Source organism: Peromyscus californicus, unplaced genomic scaffold, assembly GCF_007827085.1.
Source record: "Peromyscus californicus insignis strain IS unplaced genomic scaffold, ASM782708v3 Scaffold_5__1_contigs__length_169319896, whole genome shotgun sequence".
Lineage (NCBI taxonomy): Eukaryota > Metazoa > Chordata > Mammalia > Rodentia > Cricetidae > Peromyscus > Peromyscus californicus.
This window is the reverse complement of record NW_026294573.1, coordinates 31,455,607-31,483,030: the sequence shown is the minus strand read 5'-3', so window position 1 is coordinate 31,483,030 and position 27,424 is coordinate 31,455,607. Positions and strand designations below refer to the sequence as shown.

Below are 27,424 nucleotides of genomic sequence, written 5' to 3'. Positions count from 1 at the left end.
AAGGTCTTGACATCAGAGTCAGCAAGTACAAACGCCTGTCAATACAGGCTGTGGTGGTGTCCTGCTAGAACCTGCTCCCGCCGCTGAGGATGGCCCAGAATCTAAGGCTACCAGTGCTACCCCCGAGGAAGAGTCAGGAAAGAAATGGGGTCAAGAGCCAGCGGCAGGGGCAGGGCTCTGGACGGATCTCAGTTGGCTGTGTGCCTGTTTAGCATGCAGGAAGCTGTGGATTTGACCCACATCATATAAAGTAGGCATAATACCGCACACATATAATCCCGGCGCCCGGGACTGGAGGCAGGGGTAGCAGACGTTCAAAGTCACCCTTGGTTACATACTGAGCCTGACTCCAGCCTGGGATATATGAGGGAAAGGCATCAGGAACCAGCCAAGGCCCAGAAGAGCAGAGAGCCCAAGGGGAGATCCACGGGCGAGGCAGGATGGATGAGCACACACGCACACCAGAGAGGGCACATCCACCCTGTCCACTGGGCACTTGTGCACTGAGGTCACGCAGGCGCCATGGGTGCCCATCTGTTGTGTGTGTGCCCAGTGTAGTGGTATTTGCTCCGCCCATGACCTTGGGCTATAGGACCCGAAGAGGCCTGCTTCTTGCCTTTGTGTGTGACCTCTTAAAAGTTAAGGGAGAGCGCCGGGCGGTGGTGGCGCACGCCTTTAATCCCAGCACTCGGGAGGCAGAGGCAGGCGGATCTCTGTGAGTTCGAGGCCAGCCTGGTCTACAGAGTGAGATCCAGGAAAGGCGCAAAGCTACACAGAGAAACCCTGTCTCGAAAAACAAAACAAAACAAAACAAAACAAAACAAAGTTAAGGGAGAGGGGGTCACGAGGGCCCGTCTCCCTGCTTCCTGCTTCCTGGTGTGACTGAACTGCCGGGTAGATTCACTCCCAGTCAGATCAGAGGATAACTTCAGCTGTCTACTCGGTTCTGTATTCATGAGTGTATTTCCTCAATTTATATCCTAATAAATTCCCAAATACTCCTTAAGCAGACTCCTGTGGATCTCTTGCTTTACCCCAGCGTGACCACAGGGGCTGTGGTAGGTCAATGTGGGCCCCACACAGGTTCACAGCTCCCACTTGGGCATGTGCAGTGCATGTGTGCTCAAGTGTCTGCACACAGATGCTCATGAGAACATCAACTCTTACTGAGGTTCAGGAATCAAACTCTGTAGCTGAGTCTGCAGAAAGTCCCTCTGCTGCCAATCTTACCACCACCTGCCCTGGCCCGCCCTGCCCCTGCCCCCTGGGTCCCAGCTGGCCACTGTGGTACTCACCAAGGACTGTAAGATGGCATGGTTGGTGGCATTCATACACGAGTCCAGTGGGAAGGCACACTCCCCCTCGCAGTAATAGGCTGAGTAGCCCTGGGGGGCGATGACCCAGTCCTGTGGGTGGGGAAAGGTGAGTCACATCAGTGTCCTTCCATAGACCATCATCATAGGTCCTGTCACAGGATGACCTGTGCCTGTGAACCCTCATCCCCCTCAGTGACCCTCAGCAGGCAGGGCTGGACCCCAGCTCTGTCCTCCACACCTCACCCTCCTCTGCTGTCTCCTCCACAGCTGCCCCCATGCCTCCTGCAGCAGCTGTAGCAGGAAGAGCCCAAAGGCCCTGCCTCAGTTTCTCTGTTGTGTTGACAGTTTACTGGGCAGAGGTCTCAGGTTGCCTCTGTTTTCACAGCTTTCATGCACACTAAAGGCACAGTAGCTCCACCTCCACCCTGGAGACCCCAGGCTCTGCAGGTGGCATTCTGAGAGGAGAGGCAGAAATTACCAGCCAGCCGAGGTCCCGGAAGCTGACGTAGAGCTCATGCCTACGGCAAACATCTCTGCCTCGGGCGCCATGACCATCTGCAGGACAGAAAGGTGCAAAGTCTCCTCAGGGGTCCTGCTCTACGGAGTTGCCATGGTACTCCCGTGGGGGGGGGGGCATGACAGACACATTTAAAAATGAAGGACAAAGCCGGGCGGTGGTGGCGCACGCCTTTAATCCCAGCACTCGGGAGGCAGAGCCAGGCGGATCTCTGTGAGTTCGAGGCCAGCCTGGGCTACCAAGTGAGTTCCAGGAAAGGCGCAAAGCTACACAGAGAAACCCTGTCTCGAAAAACCAAAAAAAAAAAAAAAAAAAAAAAATGAAGGACAACAGGAAACTGAACCGTTGGGATCACAAGCTCCACTTCTGGATCCCTGCTCATGCCATGACCCAGCTCAACAGTCCTCAATGGCTCCCCATCACCACAGGGTGTGGCTGTGCTCTGGGCACACTCGGCTTCTGCTTTCCTCTGAGGACTCTTGATTGCAGCCCACCCTTCCTGCCAGGCACAGCCCACCCTCCCTGCCAGGCACAGCCCACCCTCCCTGTAGGCACAGCCCACCCTCCCTGCCAGGCACAGCCCACTCTCCCTGTAGGCACAGCCCACCCTCCCTGCCAGGCACAGCCCACCCTCCCTGTAGGCACAGCCCACCCTCCCTGCCAGGCACAGCCCACTCTCCCTGTAGGCACACCAATGAGATTCACAGGCCACCACTTTCCTCAGAGGAGGGAGGCTCAACCCCACCCTCACCAAAGATCCCCGGGAGTTTATTGGGATGTGGAAGCTCGTTCGTTTTCTTTGGCTGCCTCCTCTTCAGTGGCCTCGCTGCCCGCGGGGCCCGCACAGGACTCGGGCTGGCCCTGAAGAAGGTGACCAGGAAAGGCTGTCTGGATTGTGGTGCTTGTTGTCCCAGCAGACCGGCCAGGCCAGGATCCATGCTGTGCCCTGGGAGACAGAGACAGAAACACTAGACAGACTGACTGACTTGTGGGGGGTGGTGTTGCACCTGTGACCCTCAGTTTCCTCATCTGGGGACCAACCCAAGCACTCTGGCCAGCAGGTCTGAGGTGACAGGGACAGGGACCTCAGTAGCCACAGGCATTCCTGCTGGGGAGAACCTGACAGATGGGAACATTTGACAGATGTCAGGGTTTCGCCCATTAATGTCCTCAGTTGGTCCTCACTGTAACCCAAGTCACAGTCACTCAGAGTCCACTGCTGGGGATGCTCAGGACCCAGACTTCCTTGGTCCGGTGATCTAACACCCAGGTCCCATCTTCATCCTGCACTTTCTGGGGACTAGAATGTGAGGTTCATGACACACCAGCTCATGGCAGCCTCTGCAAGGACATCGCTGGGCCTTATTCTCCCAGCACAACAAGCTTGATTATCCAAGGGCAGGGCATTCACTGCCCTGATGCCCACTGATGCCCACTACCAAGGCCTCAGGCTGAGCAGGGTCAGAGGTCAGAACAAAGTTCAGGGTTCAGTTCACATCAGGCTCATTCCAGTGCCGAGTGTGTGCTCACCAGGCCAGCCTATGGCTTTAAAGAAAGGAAGGGGCTTCAGGAAGACAGACCGGAGCTTGTCCACAGGAAGAGTGGAGCCTGCTGTGGATATGGCTCTGTATAAATAAAATGCTGATTGGCCAGTAGCCAGGCAGGAAGTATAGGCGGGACAAGCAGAGAGGAGAATTCTGGGAAGTGGAAGGCTGAGTCAGAGAGACACTGCCAGCTGCCACCATTAAAAGCAAGATGTAAGGTACCGGTAAGCCACGAGCCACGTGGCAGCTTATAGACTAATAGATAAGGGTTATTTTAAGATATAAGAACTAGATAACAAGAAGCCTGCTGTGGCCATACAGTTTGTAAGCAATATAAGTCTCTGTGTGTTTACTCGGTTGGGTCTAAGCGGCTGTGGGACTGGCAGGTGATAGAGATTTGTCCTGACTGGGCCAGGCAGGACTGGAGAAAACTCCAGCTACAGGAGCCTATAAGGGGTGGGGGGGTCCCCTGATCCATTAAAGTCTGCAGATGCCTCTACAGCATCGTCAACCCAGGAGAGCAAAGCCTCCACCACCAGCTCCGGCTTTGCTGGTGGCCCTGTCAGTGGTCCCTGCCCTTTCTTTCTTTTTTATTTTATGTGTATGGTTGTTTTGCCTACATGTATGTCTGTGAACCACATGCATGCAGGGCGACTTGAGTTACAGATGGTTGTTAGCCATCATGTGGGTACTGGGAACTGAACCCAGGTCCTCTGGAAGAGCAACAAGTGCTCTTAACCCCTGAGCCAACTCTCCAGTCCCGCCCTGCCCTTTCTACTGCACAAGTAGTGTGTTAAGCTGGTGTGGTGGCACACTCCTGCAACCCGGCATTCAGGCAGAGATCAGGCGGATGAGGAATTCAAGGTCATTCCACTCTACATATTGAGTTGGAGGTCAGTCAAGGCCTGTCATATAAAAGCCTGTTTCAAAAAACAAATAAGGTTGAGCATGGTGGTGTATGCGTTTGATTCCAGCACTCGGGAAGCAGAAGCAGGCAGATTTCTATGAATTTGAGGCTAGCCTGGTCTGCATAGGTGAGTTCCAGACCCACCAAGGCTGTCTCAAAGAAAAAAATCAACCAACCTTACAAACAACTAAAAATTAAAAATACAAACCAAATCAAACCAAATAAAAATGGGCAAACAGTATAACAACCACAGAGGGGTAAAAAACTTTCAAGAAGGAAGAGTAACCATAAATTCCCTCCATAACTCCAGAGCTCCCATTTCATATCTGGGCTTCTTCTGTTCTGTTGGTTTAAGTTGTAACAGGCCTTAGCACTGCAAACCTTTCCCATTGTTAGAATAGTTGTCCACAATAACCATGCACACGCAGCAGCTGGCTTTGGGTGGGCTCACCTCCCACCAGGCAGTCAGGTTCCTTTCTGGAGTCAGGACAGGACTCAGAACCTCTTCCCTTTGTGCCTGTGTGAGATTCCTTACACCAAAACCCAACAATGCTCACTTTATAGATCATTAAACACAGTACTGATGTTCAGCTGACATGTTACAAGCACCGATGCACACATGTACATGCATGTATGTGCATATATAAAATCTCAGACACTAGTATGCTCCATGTCCCAGGTTCCACCCAGTGCTGGAAGAAATGTAAAAGAACCCGAAGGGCGAGGCCACAGCTCAGTAGCAGAGCGCCTGTCTAGTAAGCCAAAGCCTTAGATAAAATCCCCACACAAAACTGTAACGAAACAGAACACACTCATGGGCACACTCAAGTCTGTTTGCTCCACTTGCACTCTTACCAGGCCCTTCATTACACATGGAGTCAAGGCCACTGTCTGCCTGTGGCGGACAGTCCACTCAAAGGTCAGCCCTTCAAGCAGCTGGACTGCACACCAGATGTCCACCAGGCACTTGAAAGAAAACTCATTCCAGCCTTTGACCTATGACTTCACCTGCCACTAAGAAATGTGCTAGGCTCATGAGACCCTATCCCAGGACCGAGGCGGAGAGCTGTGGGGCTGCAGGCTGGCCCTGAGAAGAGACTCAGATGAGGTCATGCAGGAAGAGTGGGGCCCAGAGTGAAGACGTTGGGGAAGCAGGTGCTGTGAGGGGGCAGAGCCTCAGGCACAGAGGGAAAGATAGGGAAGGCCCCAGGGCCACACATGGGAGGATGGAGCAGCTGTGAGCAGGAAGGGTGGTGAGAGCCACAGTGGCGGCCCTATGAGTGACACAAGGGGCAGGCTGGGACCCGGGACAGGCCCCGTGGAGTCCCAGAGCCCCGGCTGCTTTGGAACACAGAGGCCGTCCATGTTCCAGGCTGAGGCACACTTGTTTTCCTTTGATGTCACTGGTCTTCCAGGCTCGGCTGGACAGAGCAGTCCTTGGCTGAATTCCTCAAAGCTAGCCTGCAAGTGTGCTAGAGACCTCTGGAGGCTCTCAAGGCAAGGGGAGCTGGACTGAGAACCCGTGGATGCAGCTAAGTCAAGGTTCCCGTTTTACAGGCACACAAACTAAGACCAGAGACGGCATCAACTGTTTAAGGCCTGGAGCAAGCAGCTGCAGAGCCAAGCAACTCCTACCCTGCCCAGCACAAGGCAGAGACCCAGTGAGCTGGAGCGGAAGCCCAGAGGGACTGATGCTGCTCTTCTCAGAGTTCTGGATCTGATAGGCCTGGAGAAGCTGCTCACTGCCCAAACCAGAGCGCACCTTCCCTACAGCTCTGCTCCTTGACCCCATCATCAGCTAGGACCCCTCTGGTAGAAGGCCACCAGGCTTCCCAGCTCTGGACAGAAAAGCATGATGGGAGGCATGCTTCCTCAACGTGCGCGCGCGTGTGTGCGCGCGCGCACACACACACACACACACACACACACACACACACACAACCACACACCCTCTATAACTTTCTTCACTTCCATCACGAGATTACAAATTCAAAATGAGAGACCCCAGAGCTGCCACATTGGGGTTAGGAGGGGAGGCCTGCTGGACTTCCGGAACAGAATGTCAGTGTGGTATGGGCACCAGGAGACGCTGATGTTTACTAGGTAAGAACTCATCCATGACATTGATTAGATTCTAGACTCCACTTGTGCTAAGCCCAGGCCTCTTCCGACACACGCTGGGACTGTTTATGTACAATGGTTTTTCAGGTGGAATACCAGTACCAACCATCTTCCCTCAGTTTCATCCCACGGGAAACAGGCCTTGCCTCTCTTCTGTGGACACCTAAGCAGCTCCCAGGAGGAAGTCGGGAGCGGGCAGATTCAGGGAAACAAAATTAGGAACAGAAACAAGGTCCAGGAAGAGAAGCCAGAGTGTTCGTCCTGCTCACAGATCTGCAGTTCTGCATTCCCCAGCAGCAGTAAAGTGGCACCGGGTGAACTCTGGATTTCCTCCCGCCTTTATGCTTGCCTCTGCGTTTCATGATTCAGTTATGAGGAGCAGCACTGGTGTTGAGACCTGTCAGGGGGCACTCTGGAGCCTTGTATGTGAAGGTCACAGAAAGTGAGGGACGGAGACCAGTCTCCTCCATGGCTGTAGCGGAGGGCTTTAGTTAGGCACAGGACACACAGGCTCAGTTTAGGAATTTTAATTAAAATCACTCGGCTCTTGAGAAGATACCATCTGGCATCAGGAAGCCCGAGAAGCCAGTGGTGCACTGGCCAGGTGATGCTGCTCAGCATGTCCCCTGTGGTCGCTAACTCCTTCGCAAATCAGCCCTGGAGGGAGGGGGCGGGGGTCAGGGCTCCTCAAGCATCAGGTTTGATCTGCTGCATGGGCTTGAGGTTGGGGGACACCTTAAAGGGGCAGGCTGTGGTGGCCTTGACGTCGTCCACCGACGAGCCCTCCCACAGCTCCATCAGCGTCAGCCCCTTTTTCCGGTCCACACTAAACACAGCCTTCTCGGTGATGATGAGGTCCACGCAGCGCTTGCCGGTCAGCGGCATGGTGCATTTCTCCATGATTTTGGGCTGCTTTGTCTTGGTGCAATGCTCCATGGTGACCACCACTTTGGTCTTGTCACTGGACACCAAGTCCATGGCCCCGCCCATGCCCTTCACCTTCTTGCCTGGCACCATCCAGTTGGCCAGGTCACCGTATTTGGAAACCTGCATGGCACCGAGCATGGTCAGTTGGATGTGTCCCCCGCGGATCATGGCAAAAGAGTCATCGCTGGCGAAGAAACAGCCCCCGGGAATCACGGTCACTGTCTGCTTGCCCGCGTTAATGATGTCGGGATCCACGTCTTTTTTCGAGGGGAACGGTCCCAAGCCCAGGATCCCGTTTTCACTGTGCAAGTAGACCGTCATCTTGGGGCTGATGAAGTTGCTGGCCAGAACAGGGATCCCGATGCCCAGATTGGCATACATGCCGTCCTCGAACTCGAGAGCCGCGCGCTTGATGATGCGTGTCCTGGCTTCGGCCTGTTTCTTGTCCATGGTCGAGGGCGGGCTGTCGCACGTGGTCAGGCGCTCGATGCGCTTCTCGTACTTCGGCCCCTTGATCACGCGGTCCACGTAGATGTTGGGGATGTGGATGTCCTCCGGGGCGAAAGAGCCCACGTCCACGATCTCCTCCACCTCCACCACCGCGACGTCCGCGGCCTTGCACATGGGCACGTTGAAGTTGCGCGCGCTGCCCCGGAAGATCACGTTGCCCGAGCGGTCGGCCTTCCAGCCCTTGACCAGGGCGAAGTCGGCGCGGATGGCGTGCTCCAGCAGGTAGTGGCGGCCGTTGAACTCGCGCACCTCCCGCGGCTGGCTCAGGGTGACCAGGTGGCCGTCGGGCGAGTACCGGATGGGGGCGCCCCCTTCCTGCACCAGCGTGCCGTAGCCGGTAGGCGTGTAGAAGGCGGGCACGCCGGCGCCACCTGCGCGGATGCGCTCGGCCAGGGTGCCCTGAGGCGTCATCTCCAGGTCCACCTCGCCCGCCAGGTACAGCTGCTCGCACAGAGCGTTCTCCCCCAGGTACGAGCACACCACGCGCGTGACCTGCTTGGAGGCCAGCAGGATGCCCAGGCCGAAGTCATCCACGCCCACGTTGCTGCTGACGATCTTCAGGTTCTTCACTCCCTTGGTCTTCAGTGCGCCGATCAGGTTCTCGGGGATGCCGCAGAGCCCGAAGCCCCCGAGCATGACGGTCGAGCCGTCCTTGACGCCCTCCACCGCCTTCACGGGGTCCTTGTAGAAGCGGACACGCCCGCAGCGGTCGCTAGCAAAGCGGAGGCCAAGGCGGTGGGGCAGCGCGGGCTGTAGGCGGCGGGCGGAGACCCCGCGCGGGAGCGCCCACGCCAGAAGCCTCAGCGCCGCCATGGTCCACGGGCCACGCGGTTCCCAGGACCGGGACAGAGAGGGAAAGGCCAGATGCACCCTGTGAGCCTGCCCTACGCCGCCTCTGCGCTGCGTCATAGAGCAGGGAGGACACCGACTGGGATCGCCATGGGTCTCACTGGCTGAGGACACCCTTGGCCATCCCTGCCTCTGGCCTGTCTGGCAAGAGCCTTGGACAGACACTGGAAACCCTTGGAAATGCTGCTGACAACTGGCAGTGAGTTCTGGGGCCCCATGGTACCCAGGAGAACTCACCTGGGGGCGTGGTTAGGATCCCCTACTGGAGGGGCTGAAGTTAGCCTAGTCTTTTAAAACCACAGTCACATCTGTCACCCACTGCTTTAAACTGCTCTAAACTCTCCAAGCACTTTGCCAGTTTTCCCTAACTCAAAGTGACCCCTGCCACCTCTCTGCCCTCTCCTTCCCGTTATCCCTCCAGCCTTTTGTTGGACCTGGGACAGGCCAGTCTCCTGTCCTGCTGTCCTTTCTGTCCTCACTGCCGACATGAAGGAAATGTCCCGGGAAAACCCTGCGAGTGAAGCAGTGAATATAAACCTTTGTAGACACGAAACTGAGTTCCAACACCGCAGAGCAGGGACAGCCCAGGCCTCTGCACTCAGAACCTGGGGTGCAGATCCCCTACGCCTCCTTCCTACTGCAGAATCTCTCTGAGTGGAGGCCTGCTGCCCCTGGAGAAGCGCCACCCTCCACCCCCACCACTTCCATCGGTACCAGAGCTGGTTCTCAGGATGTCAGTTGTAATGTAGGAGGGACAGGAAGGCAATCCTGGTTAGGGCCTCCCCTTGTCCAGGACCTCGCCACTCTACCCACTGAGTCCTCAAGAGAGGCCAAGCATGGTCCAGTGAGAGGGCTCCGTGAACTGGGCTGGCAGCCTCGGCTGGAACCACCTCCCACCGCGCCTGGGGCAGCTTCCTGCTAAGCCCTGGAGCCTCACCATCCTCGGTTTCCACATAGAGGCGGAGTCCCAGGTCCTTGTTATGGTTCAGCAACCATCGGTCACTGGCTGCTGTGATGTCCAGTACCAGCCAGCCTTCGTCCCCAGATCGAAGCGTCTGAAGATCCAAAAAGAACAAGTCAGACCCCCTGTGGACATGAAAGAACAATTAACCAAGGGCTGAGGTCCGCACGGCTGCCTGTGTCTTGTGCCTTCCTGGGGTCCTCTTTCAGAGCTTCTTCCCTGCTTGACTCTAGACTGGCCTCCTTTGGTGCCACAGTCCACTGATAACCAACCCCTGGCATTTTACTGTGTCCGTGTGCTACTGATGGGGACACTGGCTCAGTGGCTCGGTACTGTGGCCTATTGAGGGCTCCACAGTCATAGTGGCAGGGCAGGGAGTTCCAGGCCAAGCCCTTTTCTCACGTCTCAGGACCTCTCCTAGGAGGCGCCCCTTTCCTTTCTTGGAAATGCCCCCTCTGGACAGGCCCCGCCAGAGCCTAGGCCATGAGACCGTGAGGTGAGGTGGGCATCTGGGCAGAGTGGAGGTACCTGTTGGAGTGTTCCTGGACCACCTCGAACATGCTGACATGGAGAGTTGTGTTGAGTGGGTGGGTGCTGGGTTCTTTATATATCCGGAACTCAGCAGCTGTGACAGCCTCCCCAGCAGGGATCTGGGTTAGGTCAAAGAGGAATTCCTTCCAGTGTGGCTCCTGGTGGTCCAGGGTTCGGTCTCGCTCCACTGAAAGACAAAGTGGGAGTGAGGTCACCACCAGGATCCAGGATGGCTTGTGCTCGGAGTAGGACCCCAGGCAGCCTGAGTGGGGCCCGCTCCTGCTCTACGCACAGGCTTGCGGTCTGCTCTGGGAGCACACCAGGCCCCAGGAGGTGGTATAGAGGGAAACTCAGCATGTGCTCAGCAGGTCCCTGGACCCATCAGTGAATCCAAATGCCTTCTCTCAGAGCTCCCGAGCCAATGGCAAGGTGGACATTGGTCCCACGGCAGAACATTATCACAGTTCCAGGGTAAAACCCTGTCTACAGGGACATAATTGGCTGAATTTCAGTGGGACAGAGGACACCCAGAGCCTGCCCTTAATGAGAGGGTGGGGTAGGGGGGCTCAGATCTGACAGCTGAGCTGAGCTGTCAGTTCTGTTTGAATTTCCCTCGATGTCCTGGATGAGGGATGTGCAGAGTGCAGGCCACATTACAAAGTCGGCCGCTGAAGGACCTTTGGTCAGGGAGGGACACCCTGTGCCATCAACCAGGGGACAAAGGGAAGAGACAGGCAGAATGCAAGAGGAAATGGTGACGTCTGAAATGATGGACAAGAAGGCGTCTTGGCAGTGGCCAAGCATGCTCTAGGCAGCGGGGAGTTGTCTGTAGACCATGGCTGCTGGGCGTAGCAGTGGGTTTGGCTGGAATCCAGGTCTGCGAGCAAGGCTGTGCCAGTGGGAACCATGTGGTCTGAGAGGTTCCCTGCAGGACCCGCTGGGGGTGAAGGTAATGGCAGTCTAGGGTGACAGCTGAGGAGGAGCTCGGGCTAGAAGCTGACCTTGCTCCCTATGGTAAAGGCCAAGGGTTTAGAATAAGATATGTGCCCCAGCTGCACAGATGTGCTCAGGATGGTATATTTAGGGTAGCCTCACTTCAGCCGCTTGTCACTTTCAAATGCCAAAAATCTGTGTTTCCGGAAAGAAGGGGTGGGGAGCCGCCCTGCACTGTCCCCAAAACCCAACAGAGATTTTAATTATATGTTTTAGTCTTAAAAAAAAAAATCCTCTCTGTGGCTCTGGGCTCAGTGACCACAAGCCAGGTTTTAAAAAGCACCAGGATGAGTGGATGTGAGGAGTACTTCCTGTCCTCTCCCTAGAGTCCTGGTCTAGTGATGGATGGAATACAGATGTGCTGGGTAGAGTCAAGGAACAGGCACATCTGGGCAGAAGCAGGTGGAAAGGGAGAGGAAGGAATGGACCGTGTCCCACAGCATCTAAAGATGATGGCACACAGCACATGCCCACCCAAAAGTCAAGAGAGAGAATGTGACAGGGCATTGGCCCCTCCTTTGTTGGCAGACCTCGTTGAGGGTGGGTTCTGAACCTTGGCCTGGTGTTTTTTCCTGCTGTGAACATCTATCCTCATGTGTCCTCCTCCATACCTACCTACTTACACACCCACAATGTTGGTGACAGTTTCTTTGGGTTCAGGAGCTGCACAGGCACCTCTGCTACATGACTGTGCTCAGGCCCTGATATACAGGATCAAGTTGGTCCAGGCTGTTGCCTGTAACAGGGTGTGGTCAGATAGGGTACCTCAGGCACATTCTCCCGCCTTTTTCAGAATAAAGTGGGGCACACATGCATCCTGGGAGCTTTCTCTAGGGATTGATTCAGGGCTCTGTGGTCACCCTCCCTTAATGATGTGTGTGGCCTACACAGGGTGTCTTGAAATACTCTTGGATTGGCCCTCACTTCCAGACTTCTGTGCTATGGGTTTGTGAAATCAAGAGCCAGGGATTCCAATACAGAAAACTCTGCCTGGGTTGTCCCAGACAAGCAGTGGATCTGGGAATGTTTCTGTTTATTTGGTTTGATTTTTTTTTTTTTTTTTTTGAGACAGGGTTTCTCTGTGTAACAGCCCTGGCTGTCCTGGAACTCACTCTGTAGACCAAGCTGGCCTCAAACTCACAGAGATCCACCTGCCTCTGCCTCCCAGGTGAGTGCTGGGATTAAAGGCGTGCACCACCACCGCCAGGCTGATCTGGGAAGTTTTTAGCAAAAGAGACACAGCTGGAATTGGCTCAAGGGAAGCACCCCGTTTCTTTGCAGAATGGTGGATCTGCAGCTCCTCTGTGCTTATTAGGGTTTGGAAAGCTGGGGGGCACCACAGAGCATTTGCTGGGGCCTTGTTCTCCCTGTGGGACCCCTTGAACAGCTGTCTCTGCTTTAGTCACGGAGCAGCACTGAAAAGTGTAGCTCATTTACTGCGGCAGCTCCCAGGGTCATCCCCTGTATGAGTTTAGCATGTCTATGCGAAGTGAGCACACAGGGATCCTTTCCATGCAGGGCTACAGAAGTGCAGGAGCTGAGGGGTGAGCAATCACCATCTGAGCTCTAACTTCTCAACTTTCCCCATGTATCAATGTGATAGCCTTCACAGAGCCCCATCAGAAGGCTGTGCCTGAAATGCAGAGGAGCAGGACATTCACATTCAGTTTTCTCTTTCTCTTTTTCTCTTTCTTCTTCTTCTTCTTCTTCTTCTTCTTCTTCTTCTTCTTCTTCTTCTTCTTCTTCTTCTTCTTCTTCTTCCTCCTCCTCCTCCTCCTCCTCCTCCTCCTCCTCCTCCTCCTCCTCTTCCTCCTCCTCCTCCTCCTCTTCCTCCTTCTCCTCCTTTTTCTTTCTTTTTGAGACAGGGTCTCTATGTAGCCTTGGCTGTCCCAGAACTAGCTATGTAGACCTGGCCATCCTTGAGCTCACAAAAATCCTCCTGTCTCTGCCACCTGAGTGCTGGGATTAAAGGCATGTGCCACCACTCCCCGCTCAATTTTATTTTTCTAAACAGAAGTATGAACAAGAAACCATGTCATGAAAATGTCAGCTCCAAGGCACACGGAAGGTTTCAAGGTGCCTCCTTTGCACCCATCTGATCTTTGGCCGTTCCCTGGGATCTGTGTCCTTGCCTAGGTCATGAACCTTCAACACGGTGCCAAAAGAACATCATGAAAAGCATTTCCCTTTCCATGTATGTCCCACCCTCACCTTCCCATAAGTTAGGGTTGGGAATCTCCCAAAGATGCCGAGACTCAAGAGGCAGCCCCTCAGCCATGCTCCGGCTGGGACAAGAGCACTGTGGAGCATTGGGACTTTCGTATACATGTGGGTGTATCCTAGCTCTCAGCAGGGTCGCTTCCATCACAGCAGCCTGACGCCATGTGCTGATGAAAGCCGTGGTGTACAGTGAGTTAGAATTAGAAAGCAAGACAGGTGACCAGAGGAAATACATACAAGGCCTGCTGTGCTTTCAAGCCCCTGCTTGGAGAGTCCACCGAGCGAATTTGAGAAAGGGCATGGCCTGGAAGATGTGGTTTCTTGGGTTTTTCCAGTAAAATCCTGTTGCTGGCTGTAATGCTGGTAAAACTCGGTCCCTGGAAGATTCAGATAGACTGGGGGACACACTACCGATTTCCTGGCCACCGTCCTGCATCCTGACCATGTGAGATATGCCTTGCCAGGAATTGTCGGAGGCGACTCCAGAAGAGGTGGTGATGTTTGGAGCGAGGTCTCTGAGTAAAGTATCTCTCCCTGTGCAGTTAATAATGGATAAATGGAGGGGGGGGGGGGGGTCCCCAGAATGTCACTTGGGGGTATGTGGGAGAAGGTTCAGGGTGTTTTCTTCTCACAGTTCTGACAGCTTCATAAAATCCTTCAATTTTGCTGGCAAAATGGCCCAGAGGTTAAGCATATTTACTATTCTTGCAGAGGACCTAGGTTCAGTTCCCAGCACTCACTTGTCAGCTCACAATCGCCTGTAACTCCAGTTCCAATAGATATGATACCATGTTCTGCCCAGAGAGCGTCTACACAAACATTGTGCACATATATGCAGGCAGGCAGGCACGCACATACATACAGTGTTCTGCCCAGAGAGCGTCTACACAAACATTGTGCACATATATGCAGGCAGGCAGGCAGGCACATACATACCGTGTTCTGCCCAGAGAGCGTCTACACAAACATTGTGCACATATATGCAGGCAGGCAGGCACGCACATACATACATAGGATAATCATTCAGTTTCTACATTGGTTTTCCCTAGTAGTACTTACAATGATTACTTCATTTATTTATCACATTTTAAAATTACATTCATTCACTCAGAGTGTGTGTGTGTGTGTGTGTGTGTGTGTGTGTGTGTGTGTGTGTGTTTATCTATCTACCTATCTATCTAGATATACATACCCACAAGCATGGTATACTGTCCTGTAATCACAGCAGTCTAGAGGCAGAGGAAAGAAGCTACTGAGTTCAAAGCTAGCCTGGGTTATAGGGTGAGCTGGGCCAGCCTGCACTACAGAGTTAGAGTGTGTCCTTGGGGGTGTGGGAGAAGTGGGATTGGGAAGAATGCAGGGAGTACTGTGGGGCCACTTCATGTTCTTGACTTTATTCTGAAAAATTTAACTGTTTAGGTTACGAGAACAGCAAAGATCTCTTATTCCTTTTGTAAGTTCTGCTACTGATGTTGTCTGAACCCCATCGAGACTATCATAGGAAGATGAGGTCAACACCAGTGCACCTGAACCAGGCTTATCCCTCCCAATGCCTGCCTTCTGTTCCAGGCCGTAGTCCAGGATCCACATTGCATTTCCTTCTCTTCTCTCTGTGGGTTCCTCTGATCTGTCACAATTGCTAGTCTTTCCTTATTTCTCAGTACCTTGGCACCTTTGAAGGGTGCTGGTGACATGTCTCAGTCTGAGCTTGCCTGTGCTCTGGTGAGAACGATGATTATGCACTTTGGGGAATGGTACCAGTGACCACGCCTTCCTCAGGGCATCAGATTAGACGACATGGTGTCTGTGACAGGAACTGATTCCTTGGGTCTGCCAGAGTTCCTCTTCGATGATGTTACCGTTTTTCCTTTTGTAATATGGGGAAGGTATTTTCAGGCTTTTCTTGTTATTTTAAATGTGTGTGGGTTTTTTGTTTTGTTTTGTTTTGTTTGTTTGGTTTTTTTTGCTTGCTTGTATGTCCATGCACCACATGTGTGCCTGGTGTCTGTGGAGGACAGAAGAGAGAATCAGATCCCTTGGAATTGGATTTACAGATGGTTGTGAGCTGCCATGTAGGTGCTGGGAATCAATCCTGAGTCCTCTGGCAGAGCAGCAAGTACTCTTAACTGCTGAGCCTTCTCTCCAGCTCCAGGATGTGAACAACTTGTTTCTTCTTAAATCTGTGATAACTTTAGCATCCACAAGTAAATCTTGCCTGCAAGTTTCCTTCCTTCCTTCCTTCCTTCCTTCCTTCCTTCCTTCCTTCCTTCCTTCCTTCCTTCTTTATTTATTTATTTATTTATTTATTTATTTATTTATCTATCTATCTATCTATTTATTTATTTTGGGGTTTTAAAAAATATTTATTTATTTATTTTATGTATACAAATACTTTGTTTTCATCTATACTAGAAGAGGGAATCAGATCCCATTACAGATAGTTGTGAGCCACTATGTGGGTGCTGGGAATTGAACTCAGGACCTCTAAAAGAACAGCCAGTGCTCTTCACCACTGAGCCACTTCTCCAGCCCCCTATTTTTGGTTTTTTGAGACAGGGTTACTCTGTGTAGCTTTGGAGCCTGTCCTGGAACTCACTCTGTAGACTGGGCTGGCCTTGAACTCACAGAGATCCACCTGCCTTTGCCTCCCGAGTGCTGGGATTAAAGGTGTGTGCCACTACCACCCGGCCCCCTTACTCATTTATTAAGAGTCGTCCTTTCTCTTAATTATATTAACATCATTATGGATTAATGGATGTTTATTTAATCCCATACGCTAACTCCAATACTACCGCTCCCTTCCTCCCCCATTCCCTTCCTTCCTGGCAGAGGGTCTCACTATGGTAGCCCAGACTGGCCTCAAATTCATGGTCTCCCCGAAATTCTGAGACCAAATGTGCACTGTCACACCAACGTCCTTCTTTCTATGATGAGAATATGTCGGCATCATAGTCTACATCAAATGCAGTAGGCTCCGTCTCTCCCTGGAGAGCTCGGCTTCCTTTGCTGGAGGGATGTTTAGAAAGCAGGATCTGGGTACCAGGTTGCTCATGACTGCTGGAGTGTCATTTTTACATTGACTCAGTGGCCAGAGTCAAGAAATAAGCTAGCCCACACCTGAGTATACACCTGTATTTCTGTGTCCACGTGTTCATGACGACAGGGCTCTCGCCATCATCTGAGCTCAGACTCCGACCTCCAGTCCCAGTCTGGAGTGGAGTTACTTTAGGTGTGGTGAGGCCCCATGATTAAAAAACCCCCAAGAGCTGCTCACTCTGGGTGTGCTCCTCATCCATAGCTCTCCTGAGTCAGTCTTGTTTGGGCTGGTCTATCACAGGCACTGTCCGGTAAGGTGTAGGGTGTTGTATGTCCACAGTCCCCCCCCACCCCCCCCCCCCACCCCCCCCCCCCCCCCCCGCCATTAGCAATGACCAGAATTGACTCGAGATATTGTCCAAGGCCCCCAGGGAGGCAAAACTGACCCTGGTTGAAAAGCACTTCCTTTGAATGACGCCAGACCTCCCTCTTCAGCCTTGCTGGCTTAGGATGTGTCATCCCTGTGTGGCCATCTAGTAATAATCAAGAAAAATTAGAAATGTCTTGACTTCCAAATTCAACTTTCAAAAACAATGTCCCACAGACAGTCACAAAAAATACATGCAGAGCTGTGTACAAGGCTACTGCAGCATGAGCTGACCAGAAACAATCCAAACATCAGTAGGAGACAAGCTGTGAACTGCGTACATCTTCTAGTGGGATGCCACACAGCTGGGAAAGTCACTGAAGTATGCAGTCTGTAATCTGTCATCTGTCAAGACATGTTCTCTAGAAATACCACTTTAGAAAGAACATGGGGCTCAATGTAGATAATAATCCTTTATCTAAAAAAAAAGATAAAAATAGAAATGCTATGAACATATACATACACCATGCATACATGTTCAGGTACATATGTAATTGTGTGCACATGTATGATATATGCATGCGAATGTATGGGTGTGTGTGCCTGTGTGCACACATGTGGAAGCTGGAGCAGACATTGGGTGTCTTCTGCTATCACTCTCCATGTCCTGTCTTCGAGACCGGGTCTCTCATTGAACAGCAAGTTTCCCAGTGCAGTGAGGCTAGCTGGCCAGCAGGCTGTAGGGATCTGCCTGCCTCCACCTCCCAGTGCTGAGGTTACAGCACATACAGCTGTGCTCAGCTTTTAACATGGGTGTTAGGGATTCAAACACAGGTCCCCATGGGCACAACAAATGATCCTAACCGCTGAGTTACTGCCCCAGCTCTGTAACTGTATATTTTAAATAGGGAGCTAAGCCACAAATGAAAAAAAAAATTACTACTTTTGAGTGGTGAAAGGGACAGAGACAGAGTGCAGGGCGTGGAAAAGGGAGTCAGATCACTTGCAAGGCTCCTTGCTTTGCGCATTTGGTAAAGATGTCACAAAACATGAAACAAACACCAATTCAAATACAAAAATAAAGAGCAAATCCAGCAAAATTCAAAGCATGGTAATTGAACTAACTGTATATTAAGTTGGTGGCTTAGCTATAATGAGGAAAATTTTTGGGGTATGATTTTAAACCAGAGCAATTTGACCATCCATTCCTAGTGAAAGAGTAAGAACAAAATAGAGGGACTGGAGAGATGGCTCAGCGGTTAGCGCACTGGTTGCTTTTGCAGAGAACCTATGTTCAGTTCCCAGCACCCAGATGGCAACTAATAACTGTTACGCCAGGTCTAGGAGGTCTGATGCTCTCTTCTGGCCTTATCAGGTGATCCCAGTACTCGGGAGGCAGAGGCAGATGGATCTCTGTGAGTTCAAGGCCAGCCTGGTCTACAGAGCAAGTTCCAGGACTGCCAGGGGGATACACAGAGAAACCCTGTCTTGGGGGGAAAAAAGAAGAAAAGAAAAAAACAAAAAACCCAAATCTTACAAAAAAAAAAGAGTACTCAGAAGGCAGCATTGAAAGGGCTTCAGAATGGCCAGAGGGACAAGGAGCCTGAGGCCCTGAGTTTGAATTCCAGAACCCACATTACATTAAAAACAAAAACAAAGCCAGGTATGGTGGTGCACACCCCAGCACTGGGGAGGCAGAGCCAGGCAGATCTCTGTGAGTTCGAGGTCAGCCTGGTCCACAGAGTGAGTTCTAGGACAGCCAGGGCTACACAGAGAATCCCAGCCTCAAAACAACAACAACAACAACCAGCCAGGCACAGTGAGAAGGGCTTCTAACCTCAGCACTGGGGAGGCAGAGCCAGGCGGATCTCCTGGGTTTACCTGGCCAACCAGCCTAGCCTAATCAGTGAGTTCCAGGCCAGGGAGAGACTCTGTCTTAAAAAACAAACAAGTCGGGCGGGTGGTGGCGCATGCCTTTAATTCCAGCACTCGGGAGGCAGAGCCAGGCGGATCTCTGTGAGTTCGAGCCCAGCCTGGTCTACAGAGTGAGATCCAGGACAGGCACCAAACTACACAGAGAAACCCTGTCTCGGGAAAAAACCAAAACCAACCAAACAAACAAAAAACAAGGAGGAGAGCACCTGAGGAACAATACTTAAGGCTGTCCCCTGACCTCTAAACACACATGTAGGCATGTACTCATACACACAAGTATACACACACACACACACACACACACACACACACACACACACACTCTCTCTCTCTCTCTCTCTCTCTCTCTCTCTCTCTCTCTCTCTCTCTCTCTCTCTCTCTCACCAAAACACCACATAGGTTAACACTCAGCCACTAAACACTAAACAGCTTCAGACTTTGCTTGCCTGTCACAGGTGCCTCCGTTCCGCACTGCCGACATTGGGGCAGGATATTCTTTGTTGTGGGCATCATCCTCTGTACTGTAGGCTTGGAAGCGCATTCCTGACCTCCTATCAGATGCCCACATGGACCCCTTCCCCTCCCTAGCTGCAATAACAGACAATGACTAGACATTGCCTAAGATCCTTAGGGAGGCAAAATCGTTCCTGCTGAGAACCACGGTCTACAGATGGCCCTAGCCACCCATGTTCTGTTTTAAAACCTGGTGGGCCAAGGCTGTAGAAAGAGAAAGAACTAGGCCAGAGAGATGGCTTGGCTTCCTCCACAAATCTAACGATCACAGTTTGATCCCAGAACCCTCAGTGGAAGAAGAGAATTAACTACCAGAAGTTGTCCTCCGATCTCCAAATGTGCACTGTGGCAAGGGTTTCCCTGCACGCACGCGCACAACAATAAATAAAATATTTTCGATTTTTAAAAAAGATCTGCTTTTATTTTTAGGTGGGGGGAGGAGAATGTGCACATGAACGCAGGTATGCTTGGATGCCACAAGAGGGTGTCAGATCCCCTGGAGCTGGGTGGTTTTGATCAACCCAACTTGAGTGCTGGGACTAGAACTCAGGTCCTCTACAAGAGAAACACATGCTTTTACCTGCTGAGCCACCTAGCCGAGAAATCCTGAAAAACACAGGGTCGGTGTGTATGAACCCTAAAGAAGCCGGCATGGCTGGAATCCAGCAGCAGGGGCTGAGGTACACAAGAGGACCACAGAATAACAGGAAAGGCCAGGCCATTCACAAGACACTGTGTTCCTTACCTCAAATAACTCAGCACAGTGATCCCAGACACCCTGTGACCTGGGAAGAATTCTATCCGGTTCAATTGTTGCTGATGCTGTGACAGTCTATGGCACTCAGAGGCAAGCCTCTTGCCACTTGGGCAGCAATGTATGTCTAGAGTTTCCAGCAGCGGGGTCTAGGGAGAGGGCTCAGTGTGAAACCACTCTCATTGCCGACAGGAAGCCTGGAGTGCAGATCCCCACAATCCACACGAAAGCCAGGCAGACTCGATGGCCGCCTGCAGTCGATGCTCAGGGCAAGGTGGCCAGCTAGACGAGCTGGAATTGGCAAGCTCTGGGTTCAGGGAGAGACCCTGTCAATACCTAAGGAGAAGAGTGGTCAAAGAAGGTTCTCCGTGTCCACCTCAGACCTGCATATGTCACAAACACCTGCCCTCGCACACGCAAACACACACACACACACACACACACACACAGACACACACACACCCCACAAAAGGAAAATAGAATCTCCAGCAAGGACTCTAGACAGGTAGCTCCACAGAGCCGAGAGATGGGGGGCGCTCAGTATGGGGACATACAGGCTGCCCTCTGCAAAGCTGTAAACAGGGAAGCCGAGTTTACCAAGTTTACTGAGCTGCCTGAGGCTTTGAGAAAACAATCCTAGAACCCTTGGCCTCCTTCTCCAGACCCTGATAAAACCAGCTCCAGATGCCATGTTTTGGGAAAAGGCCCACTGTGGGCAGGAGGTGGCTTCTCCGGCCACAGCAGTGTCCACATCCTGCCCGTCTGCATCTGGAGCCCTGTGCCCATCCAGCCAGACTAGACCTCCACATGCCAAACCTTGCGTTGATCAGCAAGACACCCACAAAATGTTTCTCCTAGACAAAGTTAGATTCACTCAGACAACCTAAATCTGTCCTACTCCTGACCAGAAGAAATAACCCAGAAGCCACCCTCCTCCTCTGCTCAGAGTGGCTGGCCCAGGAATGGGGTCTTCTCACTAGTCCCTCAGGGCCCATGGGAGAGTCAGCCTCCTCTCTGCTTTGGCCCCCACCCTGTGAACCCGCCAGCCTCCTTGTGCCTTCTGGCTGAGACCAACCCCACATCCCAGTCTCCTTGAGTTTGTTTTCCTAGGTTGCTCTCTCCTGCCTGACACATTTTCTTTTTCCTCAGCCCAGCCGAAGAGCCTCCTCAACTTCCTCGACTCCTTTCACAGGAGGCTGTGGGTCCGTTCCCTCGTGTCAGTGGGGTGCGTCCCCTCTAGATGGTGAGCTCTTTAGGGCAGTAACTGAACATGGCTGGTGGACGGATGGATGGCAGCAGCCTGTTCATCAAGCCACTGTGTTCCGGGGACAGAGAGAGTGACCTTCTGTTCTTCCCCAGGACACTGGCTCAGTGTCCATCACTCACAGCTCCTGGGGACTGGGGTGCTACTGCTGGTCTGAGCGACAGCCGCGTCACAGCGAGTCTCCATCAGAGGCCCCTGGTGTCCGTACTTGCTGTGAGATTTGCCTCCTTCCCTGGCGGGGCCTTTGAGGGTGGGGACAGGTTCCCCAGGCCCTGAGGAGGCGGGGCTGGGCATGACTGCCCTATGCAGCTGGTACCAAAGGCTGAGGGCCCCACACCAGACTTACAAGACCCTGGGCTCCTGGGCTCACGCACGACCTCAGAGGAGGGTGGGGCCCCGGGGTTGGTGACCTGTGCATTCTGCCCCTGAGGGAATGTCTCCCACCAGGAGCCTCAGTGCTGTGGCGAGACCCAGGCTCGGTCCCGGGATATTTTCAGCTGAGTCTCCGCACTGACTTTTTCACAGGTCCTTTCCATAAACGGCACTGCACACATAATTACTGGTCCAGTCCTCAGCTGGCTCCAGACCCCAAATTAAAAGGGAACACCCGCACAGGCCACCACATCAAGCCTGCCGAGGTAAAAAATAATTCCCAGGAGATGTGAGCAAGGGTGCGATTCCTCCAGAAGAAACTCAAAGAAGAACTGAACTGTGGGAATGTTCTAGAAAGATGTGGTCATGATGACACAGGCTTGCTTATTTCCCTATCCCATGACTCACTTTTGGAGAGACCCCCATCAGTAGGCAGGGTGTGTAGATACAGTTCGAGTCAGAACTGAGAAGGTCTTCAGGGTTGGGGTTCAGAGGCAGGGAAACTGAGGCAGCGCTCCACTGGTATCACAGATGAGCTCAGGGTAGTATGATACGACTCGGCCATGTGGAACAAGTGGCCCTGGAGTTCAATGGGTGGCATGTTGGGGTGGAGGTTTTGTCCACAAGGACTCTGGAATGCCCGTTGAAGCTACCTTTGTCCTGCTGGGTCCCATGGCACTGGCGGTGTGAGGAGACACTCAGATGTGCTCACTGCTGGCGTCACAGACATGGGGATGGCGGGCTCCTGTCCCATCCGATGCAGCTCTCAGTGCTCCCTGACTCCTACTGGGCTGTCTCCCTCCCCTCTGCCAGTCTGCCCTGAGCACCTGTCCACGGGGGCTGTGGCACATGGTGGGGTGAGAGCCATGGAGAGTCGCATTCGGGTCATTTCCAGGTTGTTTCCCAAGGACAAGGAGAAAAAGGGGCTATCTGTGACCCCCAACTCAGGCAGAAAAAGCCAAGCACCCCAGGAGATGTGCCTTGCAGGCTGGGACCTGATCACGGGGAGCTTGCCTGTCAAGAGTGGAAGAGTTGAGCTAGGTCAGGTGTATGGAAATCTTGCCCACCTCTTTTAAAACATGAGTGGAGTTTCTTATCTAATCTCTAAAAATGGAGGTGGGTGGGTGTGGGTGAAGCTCAGTGGTAAGGGCATTTGCTTAGGAAGGGAAAGGCCCTGAATCTGATATCTGATGTCCAGGCTGTGCGCGCGTGTGTGCACGTGCGCGCACGCCCCCCCCCCCCCCCCCACATACACACAGGCAGTGGATGAGAACGAGGATATGCTTTTTTTCGGTAAAGGGAAGTAGACTCAGGGCCTAACACGCTCTAGGCAAGGGCTCCGCCTCTGAGCTGTATTCCTCGTCTCTTTTTCTTTTGCTTTTAAAAACTTTTTACTTTTTTTTTTTTTTTTTTTTGGTTTTTTTGAGACAGGGTTTCTCTGTGTAGCTTTGCGCCTTTCCTGGGACTCACTTGGTAGCCCAGGCTGGCCTCGAACTCACAGAGATCCACCTGGCTCTGCCTCCCAAGTGCTGGGATTAAAGGCGTGCGCCACCACCGCCCGGCTACTTTTATTGCTTGTAACCGCACCTATGCATGTCTGTCTGTCTGTGGGTATGTGCACTTGAGTGCAGGTGCTCACAGAGGCCGGAGGGAATTAGATCCCCATAGAGCTGGAGTACCAGGGGGTGTGAGCCGTCTGACATGGGTGCTGAGAACCAAACCAGGTCTTCTGGGAGAGCAGCAAGCTCTCTGGACCCTAAGCTACCTCTCCAGTCTTGGTTTTCTTCCTTCCTTCCTTCTTTCCTTCCTTTTTTCCTTCCTTCCTTCCTTTGAGACAGGGCCTCAGTAAGTTTCCCAGGCTGGCTTTGAACTCTAAATGCTCCAGCCTCTGGCTCCTGACTACCTGGAACTACAGACATAGAACAGCTTTATTCAAAACCCTCCCAAAAGAACCAAATCTCCATTAATCAGAATAAAATGAACAAGGATCATCTGTGGACCATTCATGCAACTCAGAAGTTAAGAATGATGGAAACAAGAATGCAGGTGATTCTCAGAACTTCATGGAGTGGGTTAATAGACCACACACACACTGGGGTGGCCATACTGCATGATCCCATTTCTATGAAGCTTGGAAACAGGCTTGGGGAGACTTTGGTGATAGGAATCATGGCAGTTGCCCAGGGGGACTGGCTGGTAGAAGCAGGATTCCCAGAGGAACTCATTATCTGATTGTGGATGGTCTGAATTTTATGTAATGAACCTGTGAAACTTCTGTGAATGGCAGTTGTATGGAGGGCATAAGCACAGGATGCAGACGAATTGCTGTGTGGCCTTGGGAATATCACCAACCTTCTCTGAGCCTCACTCTCCTGAGGCAGTACTGTGAATGCAAGTGCAGGGACAGATGTGGAGGTCTGGCCATGTGGTCAGTGCTGCTATCATCTCAGTCAGCACTGGAAGCCCCTTAAAGACCAACAGCTCCATTTCAGGGCTCAGAGAGGGAAGCCGGGAAAGGCCAACCACGGTGAGAGCAGTCAAGAGGGGGATTCTCTCCGTGAGAGCCCCAGGTCAAAAGCCCCTTGACCCAGCCCTTCTCAGGTCCTCTTGTTTCCAAATTGGGGGTGGGGTGGCTATGTGTCACCCCCGACAGCCACCTTCATGACACATGTAGTCTCTCCCACCGGAAGGTCGTCTCTGAAAGGACACAGGCAGAGCCCGTTCAGTGTGACTTCCCCAGCAGCTAAACCAGAGCCAGGCTTCCTGGCACATAGTAGGTACTACCTGACTACTTGTGGAAGGAATGGATGGATGGATGAGCGAGTGAGCAAAGAAATGACCGAGTTCCCTGGTAAAGGGTCAAAGGACGTGACCCTGAGGTCAGTGGTGAGAAAACGTCACCCTCAAAGTCACATGGCTGCAGGGACAGAGCAGGACCAAGGCCTGGTCTCTCATTCCCTCAGATCTGGCCAACACAGTTCATTGCTGCCCCTGCCTCGCCATCTGAGGCCCCAGAAGAAAAGCTCCTGGGCTGGGAAAGGGACCCATGCACGTGCAGATGGCTCCATGTGGTCCTGCCTGGACTCTGACTGCTGGTGCTATTTGTGCCTCAGTTTCCCCATCCAGAACACAGCCGCCTGCCTGTCCACTGACATGAGCAGAGCTGGTCCTTCTGCCCCCTTCCACCCTTGGGAAGGACTTGCCCAGCCCACGACGGGGCAGTGAGGCCAGCAGGTGCCAATGAAACAGCCGAGGAGCAGGCCTGGAGGCATCTTGCTTTTCCGATACTATCACAGCAGACCAGAAACAGGACCACTGAGGGGAGCTCACACTGACGGAGACCAGCAGTGACTGAGGGTGGGTCGGGAGGGGACGAGAATAGGGTCTGGTGCTGAGAGTGCCAACTTAGGTCAGGGACACCAGGGACAGGAGTCTGCTGTCACACTGCTCCACGGGGTCACAGCCATTGACACCCTGGGATGCTGCTGCTGTGGGTGGCATGCTGGTTCCCGGGCCCTGACCTTCAGGCTTGGGCCTGGGCTTGCCAACAGAAGTCATCCGGGTACGTGCCTGACACACGGGGCCTGGCACTCAGCTGGTAAGCAATCATTCTAAGATGGGCATAGTGGCTCATGCCTTTAATCCCAGCACTCAAGAGAGAGAGAGAGAGAGAGAGAGGCAGGCAGATCTATGTGAGTTCAAGGCCAGCCTGGTCTACATAGTGAATTTCAGGATAGCCAGAGCTACATAATGAGACTCTGTCTTGAAAAAACAACAAAATCATTCTAGCTGGGCAAGCTTACTGCTGTGGCCAGTGTATCAAAATAAAGATGATGCTCTGATGGGCCACCCACAGTGAGTCTGCATTCAACACAGACCTGTTGTTAATTCCACAGATCCTACAGGCAGTGGTTGGGGAGAGGGGAAAGGGGGTCAGTGAGTGTGGGGGAAACAGGATTTAGATGGATGTGGTCTAATGCTGTGTCCTGGTCCTGCTATTTATCTTTTCTGGGACCATGAAACGGGATGGTAAAACAGGTGCATGCACTGTTGCCCCAACCAAACGAGAACTGGAAGGATGTAAAGGTCAAAGGCTAACTTTTCTTCTAAACACAGGACACACAGCCTTTGGTTGGCTTTTAGAATCTATTTCTAGGTTTCAGTGTGCACGAGACACAGACACACGGGGCTAATTTACCTCCCCCCTTCTTTCCGTCTCTCCTTCTCCCGCTCTCTTTCTTTCAATAAGGTCTGCTGTTACTCTGATGGTCTGGAAGGCTTTAAATATATGGTGGAGCCCAGGCTGGCCTTGAAGCCGTGGCTGTCCTCCTGCTTCAGCCTCCCGAGTGTTAGGTTTACAGTTGTAATTCACCACATGCAGCCACATTGATTGTATCGCTTTACTTGCAAAGCTGGGCGGCAGCTGGCAGAGCTGGGGAGCGGCAGTGACCTGGCTCCTGCTCACACTGGGGGGCGGCAGTGGCCTGGCTCCTGCTCACACTGGGGGGGCGGCAGTGTCCTGGTTCCTGCTCACACTGGGGATTGGCAATGTCCTGGCTCCTGCTCATACTGGGGGGAGGCAGTGTCCTGGCTCCTGCTCACACTGGGGGGAGGCAGTGTCCTGGCTCCTGCTCACACTGGGGGGAGGCAGTGTCCTGGCTCCTGCTCACACTGGGGAGCGGCAGTGGCCATGCTCCTGCTCACACTGGGGATTGGCAGTGTCCTGGCTCCTGCTCACACTGAGGGGGCCCGGCAGCAGTGGCCAGGCCCAGTTCACACTCTAAGTGAAGGGAGACTGCTTTTCTGCCGCTGATCATTTGTCAGTCAGTCATATAACCTTGAGGACATGTCTCTAGTGGTCCTATATATTCATCTATTTTCAGACAGAGTCTCACTTTATAGCCCTGACTGGCTTGTCTGGAACTCATAGAGATCCACCAGCCTTGCCTGGCCAAGGAGTCCCATTTAAAGGGACATATGTTAGGGATTCCCCTAAAGCTGCACATCAGCAGCAGCAGCAGTAGCAGCAGCAGCAGCAGTAGCAGCAGCAGCAGCAGCAGCAGCAGCAGCAGGCCCTCCTCTGTGTACAGCACCAGCTCCCACCAGAGCTCTTCAGGTTTTGACCGAGGATGGGGGTGGGGTGCAGAACATGGGCTGGTGATTCATTCTGATCGGCAGCTCCTCTGGGGACATTCTTGGGCAACTCTATCCTTGGTTCTTAGTCCTAAGCCCTGGGTCAGCTTGTCCTAAGGACTGAGAGGCAGTTACAGCCCCACATGTGGTCTGTCCTAAATCCCCACCCTGCCCTCTGAGCAGAAAGGCAGTATCTAGATCCCTCCTTGGAGCTGGGCTATTGGCCAAAGAGCTGCCTTCCTGCTGTGCTCTGCTCTACCGTACCTCAGCTACCACCAGCTCTGGATGGGAAACAGAGGCTTGGCTGCCCTCTCTTCCTGCCTTCTGGTAGGAAGACAAGTGACTGAGGACACACACCCTGCTGTTCAGTCCCCTGAGTTCCTCTGCCCATGCCCTATCAAAAGCATCTTGGAGGGAATATCATCAACCCGAGCACTGGATGCAGAGCTATTTCAGGGCAGCCACTGCCCCTCTGTGTCTCCCTCCCATCCCTGGGCAATGAGAGTAGGGATTGTGGCTGTTTACCTGGCAGCAAGGAGGACAAGCTATGCTGTGCAGGGCCTGGTGACCATGGCAAGGTCCTCTCCTTGCTCTCAGCTCAAGGCCTGGTACTCAGACTGACCCAGCTTAGTGTCTGCTCAGGCCCCGACCCAC

The 27,424-nt window shown here is 52.9% G+C and overlaps 2 protein-coding genes across 2 annotated transcripts in view; both read right to left on the bottom strand.

The window, feature by feature from the left end:
* Bmp8a (bone morphogenetic protein 8a) overlaps positions 1-27,424 on the bottom strand; it is a 32,328-nt gene that overhangs the window by 3,436 nt on the left and 1,468 nt on the right. Inside the window, exons 2-6 of the mRNA XM_052718423.1 lie at positions 10,181-10,370; positions 9,629-9,777; positions 2,585-2,779; positions 1,795-1,871; positions 1,296-1,406 (exon numbers count right to left, since the gene is read on the bottom strand). Of these exons, the coding sequence (XP_052574383.1) occupies positions 1,296-1,406; positions 1,795-1,871; positions 2,585-2,779; positions 9,629-9,777; positions 10,181-10,370 (722 nt within the window). The remainder of the gene's footprint in view (positions 1-1,295; positions 1,407-1,794; positions 1,872-2,584; positions 2,780-9,628; positions 9,778-10,180; positions 10,371-27,424) is intronic.
* Positions 6,918-9,402, bottom strand: Oxct2 (3-oxoacid CoA-transferase 2). The gene has a single exon (XM_052718422.1). It carries the CDS (start codon positions 8,749-8,751, stop codon positions 7,093-7,095), a length of 1,659 nt encoding a protein of 552 aa, XP_052574382.1. The 5' UTR covers positions 8,752-9,402; the 3' UTR covers positions 6,918-7,092.

Bases quoted from the DNA above. Each gene is read 5' to 3' on its own strand.
- Oxct2 (XM_052718422.1), bottom strand. From the start codon at position 8,751: ATGACGCAGCGCAGAGGCGGCGTAGGGCAGGCTCACAGGGTGCATCTG.